The 12231-nt window shown below is 48.3% G+C and overlaps 2 protein-coding genes across 2 annotated transcripts in view; one reads left to right on the top strand and one right to left on the bottom strand.

The window, feature by feature from the left end:
- Window positions 1-4963: 4963 nt before the first annotated feature.
- The window catches only part of T265_09845 (hypothetical protein), a gene marked incomplete at both ends in the record, with an annotated part of 44119 nt that continues 36851 nt past the window's right edge, over window positions 4964-12231 (top strand). The window contains 3 exons of the mRNA XM_009176042.1: window positions 4964-6191; window positions 7255-8043; window positions 8782-8891. Of these exons, the coding sequence (XP_009174306.1) occupies window positions 4964-6191; window positions 7255-8043; window positions 8782-8891 (2127 nt within the window). The remainder of the gene's footprint in view (window positions 6192-7254; window positions 8044-8781; window positions 8892-12231) is intronic.
- Window positions 9398-12231, bottom strand: part of T265_09847 (hypothetical protein) — a gene marked incomplete at both ends in the record, with an annotated part of 37774 nt that continues 34940 nt past the window's right edge. Inside the window, one exon of the mRNA XM_009176043.1 lies at window positions 9398-9430. Coding sequence (XP_009174307.1) covers window positions 9398-9430 — 33 coding nt within the window. The remainder of the gene's footprint in view (window positions 9431-12231) is intronic.

Raw genomic sequence — 12231 nt, 5'->3', positions numbered from 1 at the left:
TTCCAAGCTTAGCGTTCACTGCTCGCTAAATACGTCAACAGCTGCTTATATTATTCTGTGTACTCAGATGATTGGTACTCAGGGCTGCAGCTCTGGCCTAACCACAGACACTATCGTTGATCTGTTGGCTCCGAAGGACACACCGATATTTCATTCATTATAAACCAAAGTTAGGGCTGTCCGTGAAAACACCGGGTCTTGCACCTAGGGCAGTCAATGAATATATCGGGTGCCTTAGCTACTGAACACAATTCCGAGAATACATGTCCTTCAATGGCTTCAATGAGGGGAAAATATACTAGGACACATAGGCTATTCCTTTAATTCAAACGAATAACTGTTTCATGATATGTGAACGATGTTGATTGCAAACAGCCAATACACCAGCGTCAGCTGCTGATTCTGGGCTGTTCTGACTAATTACTTTTTGTTACCGCCACTAATACCAAATATCATCGTCCTTTGGAGATATAGTTAACTTTAGGAACAAAATGTAGGATTATACTCTCTACAACCAAGCTAAAACTACCGAGCATCCCATATCTTTTGTGTTTATTATATTTATAAATTTGTTAGCGATGTAAATTTTTTAAAGACACAACCGCATCCTAATTCTCCACCTCGTTTGAGAGGGTCAATCATAAACCGCTAATCCGCCATGTTGCCACTTTTGAATGTTCCCGCCATCTAGGTATCAACCAATCAGAATGGGGATGACGCCGCAAGTCGCGCGATCGCGACAAAGCCATGGGTCCAGATGGGCGCACCGGATCTCGAATATCCTGCAGATCACAAACAGGATAGTCCAAGCGGCGCAATTCATCCCGCGGGACCCATACACCATCACCGGTCAAGTCCATCTAATAGTTTCTCCGGACATAGTCTCGGATTTCCATGGATGACTTAAAATATCGCAACAATCCAAACACAACGCGCTCCTGCTGGGCATTCAAACGTCGGTTCACAGCATACACTTGTCAATCAGACGAACGCAGGTCATGCGAGTGTTGCATATATAAAAACTAATTATTACCAGGCGACTGTCACGGCGAACGACACGCATGAACGATCGGCAATCAAAATAAGCGTAAATAAATGTAAGTTATTTGCATGGTTATGCGGAAAAATATCATCTTACCGACGACCCTTTTGATTAGCATTCCAGTGAGAACGCATCCTGTGAATCTACAAGACATTCTACCACATTTAACCATCCTAATTGGCCGTACCGTCGTTGCAACCGCGCTGGCGGCGTCCTGCACGTCGTGGGCAACCGGACCGCAAGCGGAGCAAGCGAGGAATGACCATTTGTGGCTCGACACCAGTTTATATACCCTCCTGACATTGGCTTTCATACACCAACTGCCCGGTCCAGACCGAAACTCGCTGACTCTGCGCCCAACTTCCCCTCTATGTTGCTCATTTTTGGACGATGTCGGACCAGCGATAAGTAAATCCGCTGCAACCTTGCCTACTTTGGGTATTTACAGAATTATGAACGTGGCGCGGCCGAGAGAGTTAATTATGATATCGGGGCTGTTTGCTCCGCGGGAGTGTATGAGAACACCGACGTTGCAATATTTTTGTAATGTTCGGTCTTTCGAAAGCCATAAAGTTTAAACACTACTTGGATTTAGACCCGTTGTAGACTTGAGTGTCACTGCGGTTTAATGAAATTTCCTTGATATATTTTTCCACCCTATTCTTTACTTTACGTTGATATTGCTGACACGTGTATTTTTGCTGACTCCTCCAATATATATGGACCGCGGGTACTTGGCGGATTTTGTGAGCTCACATGCCCTAGGGTACATGGACCCATTGTTCGTCATCGCAGAATGATACCAGTGTTCAACACCGATACTTCGGTGCACTTGAATAGGTTTTCTCTATTTTCCATTGAAGCTGAGGATGGACCGCGTAATCTCTGGCTGCAATGGATTCTGAAAATCTGAAAAAAGCCGAGAAGATTTGGCTAAATTTTTTTGGTCGCCACCTTTGGCTGACCGTAGACACCGGTAGCAAGCGTAACGTGCCACCCCTGACCACCGGTTGTATGTTTATTGGGAACTTGGGTGAAAGTTTCACGCCCAGCTTCCAACTTTTGGCGTTACTACCCACTGAATGTGGTTCGTTCAACTGGAATTGTACTTCCACTTCCGCCATATTGCCCCATAACAAACCATGTTTTTGTACGTGGTTTCAATCTCCCAGTGAAATTGCCGCGGATTTTATTGACTTCATAAATCCCAGGCGAGTATTGAACCCGTACAACACTATTAAGGCAGTCATCATTAAACGGACATCATCTCCATGAATCCAATTTCCATAATTTGATTTCAGGAGCCAAACTGGGCGACCGCATGCAACACGCAAAGCCTGGTTTGCGAGAAGTCGTTCGCCGACTCTTTTTTAAAGCAGCTGCGGATGCATTGTCTTCCTCTGAATACACCAAATACTAGCTAGGCAATCTGATGTCCCGCTGTCGCCACTCGGACAGCAGACAATTCATGAACCCTTCTCCGACCGTTTAACTATTTCAACCTTCCAGCAACCCGGTCAGTCCAGTGGTAATCCTGTTCTGGCACGCCCCGATCGAATGTAAACGCTAATCGACCGACCCGTAGCCACTGTGAACAGAATAGTTACCACCCTTTCGGTGCTCAACTGCCATGCCACCAGAACGAAATACGAGGGCTGGCAGGTTGTATAAGCCTAGACAGGGAAATCGAGAGGTAGAGGTGTGGTTCGAACCACGGGCCTTCCGGTCAGTGAATTCGTGCTGTAACCACATCCATATTGCCACTACAGCATCGAAGCAAGATACAATACCGCACAAGTTTCCCGTGAGCCGCGCTCCCCATCACCAGATCATAGCGCCTTCTGTTTTTACCATAACAAGTTTAAAGACAATCATCACAGAGAGAGGTAGATCCCTGAAAACCAAGCTGAGTTCCGTCCTGCAAGAGGTTGCACCGATCATATCTTCACCCTCCGACAAATTCTTGAATAGCGACACTGCCGCCAACAATGGTTGTGTTTCTGAATCTGAAAGCTGCCTTTGACTCTGTCGACCGTAAGGCACTATGGCAGTGTCTGTGGAGCAAAGGTGTCCCCCATAAATTCTTGACCCTCCTTAAGGCGTTGCACGCCAACTCCCGCGGCCGTGTGAAGGTCTACGGGAGGCCCTCGCCTGAGTTCACCACATCAAGTGGTGTCTGACAGGGCTTCCCACTTGAAATTCGTCATTAATGCGATCGTGGGAGCCTCACTATCAGCCTCTAATGCCTGTGGGTTCGAAGTGCTCCCTGGGCCTCCGCTCACAGACATCGAGTACGCAGACGAAATAGCTCTTCTTGGATCTGACCCCGTGGTAATGCAAACAATATTAAACAATCTAGATAATTCTGCCTCATGGCTCGGCATGCGCTTCACACCTGCAAAGTGCAAAGTGCCACTGCACGGCTGGGTGGGCTGGAACCCTAGCCTCATGCTTGCGGATGAACCGGTTGAGGTAGTAGACAAATTTGTTTACCTGGGCAGCTGAATCAGTCCCGTCAGTCTGACGAAAGATGATATTTCCATCCGGATTGGGAAGGCCACGGCGACTTTTGTGAACCTGCGTCACCCATGCCGCAGGCGGGACATCAGCTCATGGATCAAGGGTCGAGTTTACAATGCTGCGGTGCACTCCATATTACTATATGGATCAGAAACCTGGCTGCTGCGTGCCGAGGACGTTAAAAGACTTTCAGTGTTCGACCGTCGGTGTCTTCGGAGCATTGCCCGACTCTGGTCGGAACGGAAAATGTACGGCAGTGAAGCATCGGTGTTGAACACTGATGTCATACTGTCGGTGATGATGATGATTCGGGGAAAATCCAACCTCCATAGATGAATTGATCACACTGCATAGGGTGCGCCGACTTGGCCACGTGCTGCGTATGCCAGTCGACTGACGTCCTCGAAGGGCTCCTTTCACACAACCACGTGAAGTGTGGAAGAGAGCCAGAGGTGGCCAAACAATGATTTGGCAGCGAACTTGACCAGCAAACTCAGCTGCGCTGGTCATTGCCATCTTCCTGGATGGGACCCCAAGACGGGCCATATCAATGCTTAGATACATGCTTAGATGTATGAGCGCAATTGAGGGCGCTCATGCATCCAAGCTATTGCCTTCAATGCATAGCTCCCTTCTCAACTCCCCACCTAACAGTGCTGTATTTAAGCACCAATTTAGCAACTCCCGCCTGCAATGCGGAGCTACCTACCCCACCTCCCTGAGTCATCGGTGAACGAAACTGCGGCAGTTAAAACCACTGTCCGACAAGTACGCGGTTATTACAGCTGACAATGATGACGACATCATGATGAAGTACAGCATGACATCAGTGTTCAACACCGATGATTCGCTGCCGTACGACCATGGTTTATTTGACTTATTATGAAGAAAAGAATCGTGGTGAACGGAGAAGGGACTTAGCGCTAGCTTACTACGATCATTCCGAGGTTCATACACCTCGAAACACTCATTCAAGCTATCGGGATAGAAACTAACAACAAGGTCGCTACTGACATTGGTTGATAGCGTCTCCAACCGGGCGCACTGAGGATCACGCGGTCTACATTCTGCTTTTATGTGTGCTAGCGAACTCCTGGCATCTTCAAGGTCAAACTATGAAAAATCAATGGCCTATTGATACTCCAAGGAAATTTAGATCCGACCACGTACAGGATACCATTTCTTTCCACTGACTTGGGTTCGGAAGCTCTGGGCATCGCCTGTTGATCGTGTGTTGTTGGATTATTAAAGTTTGTGTCCGAGGTTCTCGTCTTCTTACTATTCGCCGTGCTAGGAGTCTGTATCAAGCAACATAGCTGGGGATAGAGTATTGCCACAATCCGCATTATCATATTGTTTGCTCGCTGCGTGACCGAACCGTAACATATTTGGCGACGCAAGATGGAGGCAGAACAACTCAAAGTAATGTTTGAGCAACAACTGCAACTCATCAAAGTACTTACGGAGCGACTATCAACTACATCTTTGGCTTCACCGGCTGTGTCGAGCGTCCCACAGTTGGTTGATGGAATCGCTGGCAGTATCAACGAATTTTGCTATGAACCCTCAGCTGGCATAACGTTTGATGCTTGGTTTCGTCGCTATGAAGACCTGTTCAGGGTCGACTTTTCACTTCAAGATGATAGTTGGAAGGTTCGCCTCCTGCTCCGCAAACTTGGACCCGCAGAGCATGATAAGCACGCTAACTATATTCTGCCAAAGAACCCGCGCGATTTCACTTTTGATGAAACGGTCAACACGCTTTCACAAATATTCGGTGAGCAAACGTCACTTTTCAACATCCGTTATCGATGCATGAAGCTAGTGAAGAGTGATGCAGACGACTTTCTCACATATTCTGGCATCGTGAACCGAGAATGCGAACGGTTCAAACTCGGATCGTTAACGGAAGATCAGTTCAAGTCGCTGATTTTCATATGTGGTCTACAATCCCCGAAGGATGCTGAAATCCGTACTCGACTCCTCAGCCGCATCGAGCAGGACCCATCCATGACGCTGCAGGCCGTCACCTCGGAGTGTCAACGGTTGCTTAACCTGAAGCATGACACCGCGATGGTCCAACTCGGGGGTCATGGCGGTTCCGAGGTTCATGCAATACACCAGGATACGCAACAGCCTGGCCCTGTCAATTCTGGCCCAACCAAATCGACCTCGCAGTGTTCTGGTCCGAAGCAAAACAAAGGCTCAAAGAAGACACCACCTTCACAATGTTGGCACTGTGGAGCCTGGCACTTCGTCAGGTTCTGTCCCTACAAGCAGCATCGGTGCCGCCAATGTAAGTCCGTGGGACACAAAGATGGGTATTGTCAGTCACGGATGCATACAGCCTCTGCTGTTTCAAAGCAGTCATCACGCGCCCGTCCCAAACCGAAATCGAGTCCTGTTGGTTCCTCTCTCAGTTTGCTGGCTACTTTCCAGATCAACACGCCAGGTAACCGGAAGTATCTGACAGTCACCGTAAATGACCATCCAGTCCGTCTACAGTTCGACACTGCGTCGAACATTACCATCATTTCGGAGAAGCTTTGGCTCACACTCGGGCAACCGCCGATCAAACAAGCAGCTCGAACTGCTACCAGTGCCTGCGGTGGAGAGTTAAAACTTTCCGGTGAGCTCCATTGCTGTGTATCTTTTCGAGGAACTACATACGTGGGGTCGTGTTATATAACGGCAACTGAGGTGAACTTATTGGGTCTTGATTGGTTCGATCGCCTGGGGTTAGCTGACACTCCAATCAGCGTCGTTTGCAATGCAGTTCAGTCTCCCACGGCGCATCCAGACCATGCATCCGACATTATGAAGCGATTTACAATTGTTTTCCAGTCCGGTCTCGGTCAGTGCACTTCGACACAAGTAGTCCACGTTGTACTTGGAACTACGCCAGTCTTCCGTCCAGAGAACAGTTCCGTACGCTTCCGTCCCACTGGTAGATGCCGAACTTCAACAGTTGGAAGAACAAGGCGTTCTCTTCCCTGTATCCTACTCTACCTGGGTAGCGCCGATCGTTGTGGTGAAGAAACCTAACGGCGGCATCCGCATATGCGCCGATTTCTCAACCGGCCTAAATGCAGTTATCCAGCAGCACGACTATCCACTGCCAGTACCCGACGATCTATTCACTGTTCTGAACGGTGGGAAGTTCTTCACCAAAATCGACCTTGCTGAAGCGTAACTTCAAGTTGAAGTCCCACCAAAATCACGCCCTTTACTGACAATCAACACACATCGCGGGCTGTATCAATACAACCGTCTCCCGTTTGGCGTCAAAACTGCCCCAGCAATTTTCCAGCAATTGATGGACACCACCCTTGTGGGATTCCAGGTGTGGTCGCATACCTGGACAACGTGTTGATCGTTGCTGTTTCACCCGAAGAGCTTCGTGAGCGAATCAATGCCGTCTTACTGCGCATTCAAGACAATGGCCTCCGCTTCCGTCCCGAGAAGTGTCAATTCTTCTTGACAACTGTGAAATATCTTGGGTTCATCTTCGACGCCTCTGGTTGTCATCCTGACCCGGAGAACTTTCGAGCTATACAGCAGATGCCACCTCCTAAGGATGTCCTATCATTACGTTCCCTTTTGGGGTTAATCAGCTACTATTCGGCATTTCTGCCTTTGCACGACATCCTGCCCCCGCTAAATCGGTTGCTTGGAAAGGACGTCCCGTGCAGAATGCGAGGAAGCATTCTGCAAGCTAAAGACGATGTTCAGTTCTGATCTGCTACTTACCCACTATGACCCAAAGCTGCCGATCGTTGTGACAGCTGATGCCTCTAATTTTGGTGTCGGTGCCGTCATTCTGCGCGTCATTCCAGACGGATCGGAGAGGGCCATTATGCACGCGTCGAAATCACTAACTCCAGCAGAACAGCGATACGGACAGATAGAGAAAGAAGCGTTGACCTTAGTGTTTCCGGTTCGGCGTTTCCACAAAATGTTGTACGGCCGCCGTTTCACCCTACTCGCCGATCATAAAACATTGCACTCCATTTTTGGCTCAAGGATAGGTGTTCCCGCACACTCTACCAACTGCCTGCAAAGATGGGCCCTCATTATTCTGGGTTACGACTTCGATATTCAATATCGGCACACCACCGACTTCGGTCAGGCCGATGCATTGTCTCGCCTGATCAACAACCAGCCAACACCCGAAGAAGACACGGTTATTACGCATGTTGCATTTGAGGACTCAGCCGACCCCCAGTTGGTCCAGCCCGTGACAGTAACAGAGGTTCAAAGAGCTACCATGGCTGATCCAATGCTTCAAAAGGCGATCCAATTCATGAATTCTTGGTGGCCTTCGAACCTCACAGATGATTGTCTTCGGCAGCTCTTTCATCGCCGAGATGCATCAGCGATCGTAAACGGTTGTTTAATGTTTGGAGATCGCGTCGTTATTCCTCAATCTTTACGCCGGCGAGTTCTCCGTCAGTTCCATTCTGGACATCCAGGAATCAACCGTATGAAGTCAATAGCTCACAGTTACGCATACTGGCCGCACATGGACCAACACATCACTGATTTTGTAAAACGCTGCTCCCGATGCCAACAAGCTGCCAGGAATCCGCCACATCAACCACCGGTTCCCTAGCCTCGACCTGAGAAGCCCTGGTCTCGGATCCACATTGATTACGCAGGACCGATACGTGGCACTTTTTATTTGGTTTTGATTGACGCTTTTTCCAAGTGGCCAGAAATCGTTCCGGTGTTATCTCCAACAACATCTAGTACGCTGAGAGTGTTATCCAACATTTTCAGTCAGCATGGGTTACCGGAGTCCATAGTCTCAGACAATGGTTCGCAGTTCACCTCCGCTGAGTTCCGCGACTTTTGCACTCAAAATGCGATAACACACGTTCTTTCACCACCGTACCACCCATAATCGAACGGTCAAGCAGAAAGGTTCGTCGACAAATTCAAGAGGGCCTTGCTTAAAGCTCGAGGGGAGGAGGCATCCGTCGAAGCCCTTCAGAGAATCCTGTTTGTGTACCGAACGACCCCGAATCACGCTTTGATGAACCACCAGTCACTTACATAGGCGCTCATGGGCCGTAAACTGAGAACTCTGCATTCTTCCATGTTGCCAACACAACGTACTAAGTCAAGGTCCATACCGGTGGCAGTTGGAACTCCATTCAAGGTGGGAACGCCCGTACTTGTTCGTGACTATCGCCCAGGACGTGATTTATTGATTACAGGTCGTATCCTGCGCAAACGCGGTAGTGTGATGTACGACGTGTCAGTTGGTCAAGACACCTGGACCAGACATCAAAACCAACTCCGCTTTAACAGCACGCCGGAAACTCAAGTATGTTTGGGTACCGTACCGTGGGACATATTGCTCGATATTTTTGAGCTGAAAACTGAAACAGCTTCGAAAGAGGAGAGTGTGATCGGCAGCTCAGTATTTGATCCAACACTTCTTCCCAGGCGGTGAACAGACCGACGCCGCTGCCAGCCGGAACGTATCCAGGTCGACCCCCCTCGAGTATGTTACTGACTTTTCAGAGGAGGGAGGTGTTGGGGATATCAATATTCCTAAAAAACTATTTTTATGAATGCTAGCGAACTTCCGGCATCTTCAAGGTCAAACTATGAATATAATATGCATTGTCATTTTTCCCATGATCGCCTGTTGATCGCGTGTTGTTGGACCATTAAAGTTTGTGTCCGAGGTTTTTCGTCTTCTTACTATCCGCTGTGCTAGGAGTCTGGATCAAGCAACATAGCTGAGGATAGAATATTGTCACAATCCGCATATCATATTGTTTGCTCGCTGCGTGATCGAACCGTAACACATACCCCTGTGCCAGGTCAAGGTTTGGCCACCTCGCTGCTTCCGCTACTCTGAATTGGGAGTGAAAAAATAGCACTCTTCGGCAAACGATGGTTCGGCATACGTAACACGTCTCAACTAACGCAGCTTCTGGTGCTTGACACATTCTTCAATGGAAGTACCCGTCACACAACCGAAAACTCGCTTTATATTGCCTCGTTAAGGATACGGCGACACCAACCCACACGAACTGTGGTTCTGATTGTCGAACACCTGAAGACGTTTCCGTTCCGCCGCTTGAACGGGCCAAGTTTCACAACCATATTACAGTAAGCGTTCAGCTGTAGCACCCTTCCGGTGCCTAGCTGCCATGCCACCCGAAGGGAGCACGAGGGCTGGGATACTGGCAGGTTGCCCAAGCCTAGACAGGGGAAGTCGAGTGGCGGAGGTCGGATTCGAACCGCGGACCTTCAGGTTAGTAAATCCGCTCTAACCGCTCTAATCCGCGCTCTAACCACTTCGGCCATCTCGCCCCATATTACAGTACAGCCTTCGCTTTAGCTTCATACATACATCCTTTGAGATTCAGTGATGCACCACTTCGACGCCATAGGTGTCTCATTGTCTCACGCCATTGTCACCGATCGCCCATAATCGGTGTCGATTGTTTCACCAACTCTTCTCGGGCCGTCGATATTAAAAGGTAGAAACTTCCGGATTCTTTAACACCGCTCTCCGTCTCACCAAATCAGGTCGACGCCTCATACCCACTGGTTGCACACGTCGCCCGCACTTGAAGTATTCAGGTTTTCGACGATTCACTCAAAAAGTAACCCAGCAGTCTCGTTCGGTCCCAAGTGTCCCACACTTGGTGAAGCGCCACATAACGACCACCGGTCCTCCAATTTATTCTCGCTCTCGACGACTACATCCAGAGAAGCTGCGAATCGCCAAATCGGAGTTGGATCACATACTGCAACTCGGAACAATTCAGCCTTCGAATTCTTACTGATCTATTCGAATTCACACTCGCGCCTGTCTGCGGGATCCAAAGCTTCATAGATCAGGTAATGTGCGGTTTAGACTATGTTTTCGTTTACATTGACGACGTATTGGTAGAAAGCAAAACGATCGAAGAACACAAATTACACTGTCTTCGAGCGTTTCCAATAATACGGTATCACCAACAACCCAGACAAGTGTTTTTTTTTCAGCAGACCGGCTTGATTCCCTTGGCCATCGTGTTAACGCTGAAGGTATCCGACTGCTACCAGGAAAAACCTCTGCCGGTCCTGCTAATACCCTACCTCAATCAACCCGAAGTCTTCATTGATTTTCGGGCATGGTCAATTACTACGGTAGATTTATTCCACGCTGCTCAGGGATTCCAGCGCCACTAACCGACTTGCTCAAAGCAGGCACCAAACAATTAGAACTCGCTGATAGGGCAATCTTTTCATTCAACTCCATCAAAACTGCTCTTTTGAATGTCACCACTCAGCCATTTGAACCGCAGTTCTGATTTTCACCCTATTTTAAAAATAGGCGCACCACAAACCGCCGTCGGTGCGGTTGTTCAACAGGTGGTCAACAACAACACTCAAAATCTCTGCTTCTTTTCTCGTAAACTCCAGCCTGCACAAACTTGGTACAACACTTAGTAGGGAGCTCCTAGTGACCTACTTAGCTGTCAAGTGATTTCGACACATTCTGGAGGAAAGAAATTTCACTGTACTGACCAAAAACCTCGTTTTCGCCTTGAGATCATCCCAAGACAACACTCACCGAGAGAGAACCGAAATCGGGATTTCATTTTTCAGCTTGCAACCGACTTACTCTATGTCGAATGTCCTGACAGCGTCGTTACTGACGCTCTCTCCGGCATAGAGATAAACGACATTGGAGCGACTCCTATCAATCTACAAGCCATACCTCCGCCTAGTATCCGGAACTGGAATTTCAGACTTCTAGCCTCACGTCCCTCAATTTTGTCAAATTACCGTCTACTTCACTCTGACAGGCTTATAATTTGCGACATATCCACAGAACGTCCAAGGCCTTTTGTTCCTGAAAATACAGGTGTCCTGTATTTGACCACTTCCACGCACTCTCGTCCGAGCTACTTCCAAACTTGTGTCACAAAGGTACGTTTGACCAAACAAACAATGTATTGACTGAAAGAAATTAATCGACATACCGTTTTTCCGCCTGGCGTTTTTGAGCTGCCTGACTCACGCTTCGAAAACGTCCACATCGACTATGTTGGACCGTTGCTACCGTCCAGAGGTTTTACGCACATCCTCACTCGTCGACTTTCATGTGCTGGGCCCTGGCCATTCCGATCAATGACACTTAAGCTGAAGGTGTTGCTAGAGCTTTGTCGACAGCTTGAAATATACTCACTACCATTCCCACTGATCGAGGTCCACAATTCATGTCAACACTTTCACGATCCCAAACGGTTACTTGGCATTGATCACTTCCGAATAACTGTCTACCTGCTGACGGCATGGTCAAGCGCTTCCATCGACAATTCTTTCTGTTGTAGTCAACTGAGCGGCAGCGCTCTTCCATTAGTTCATCCGCGATATATCCGATCCTCATCCGGTATCCTTTTTCCTTGGGCTTTTCCAAATGCAGTACTTCGACTGTCATCCTTAATAGAATTTGTTCCATCGATTCCCTAAATCAACCAACTAGCTTGCAGCCACAACAGTTTGCTAGTGTCAGAGGAATGATCTCTCATAACTGCTCCAAAAACAACTGACTTACATATATATATATATATATATATAGAAGGGGGCGAGATGGCCCAAGTAGTTAGAGCGCGAATTTACTGACCGGAAGGTCCGTGGTTCGAACCCGACCTCTG

Source organism: Opisthorchis viverrini (genome assembly GCF_000715545.1).
Source record: "Opisthorchis viverrini unplaced genomic scaffold opera_v5_309, whole genome shotgun sequence".
Classification (NCBI taxonomy): domain Eukaryota; kingdom Metazoa; phylum Platyhelminthes; class Trematoda; order Opisthorchiida; family Opisthorchiidae; genus Opisthorchis; species Opisthorchis viverrini.
Note: the sequence above shows the minus strand (reverse complement) of the source record. Positions and strands in the feature narration are given on the sequence as shown.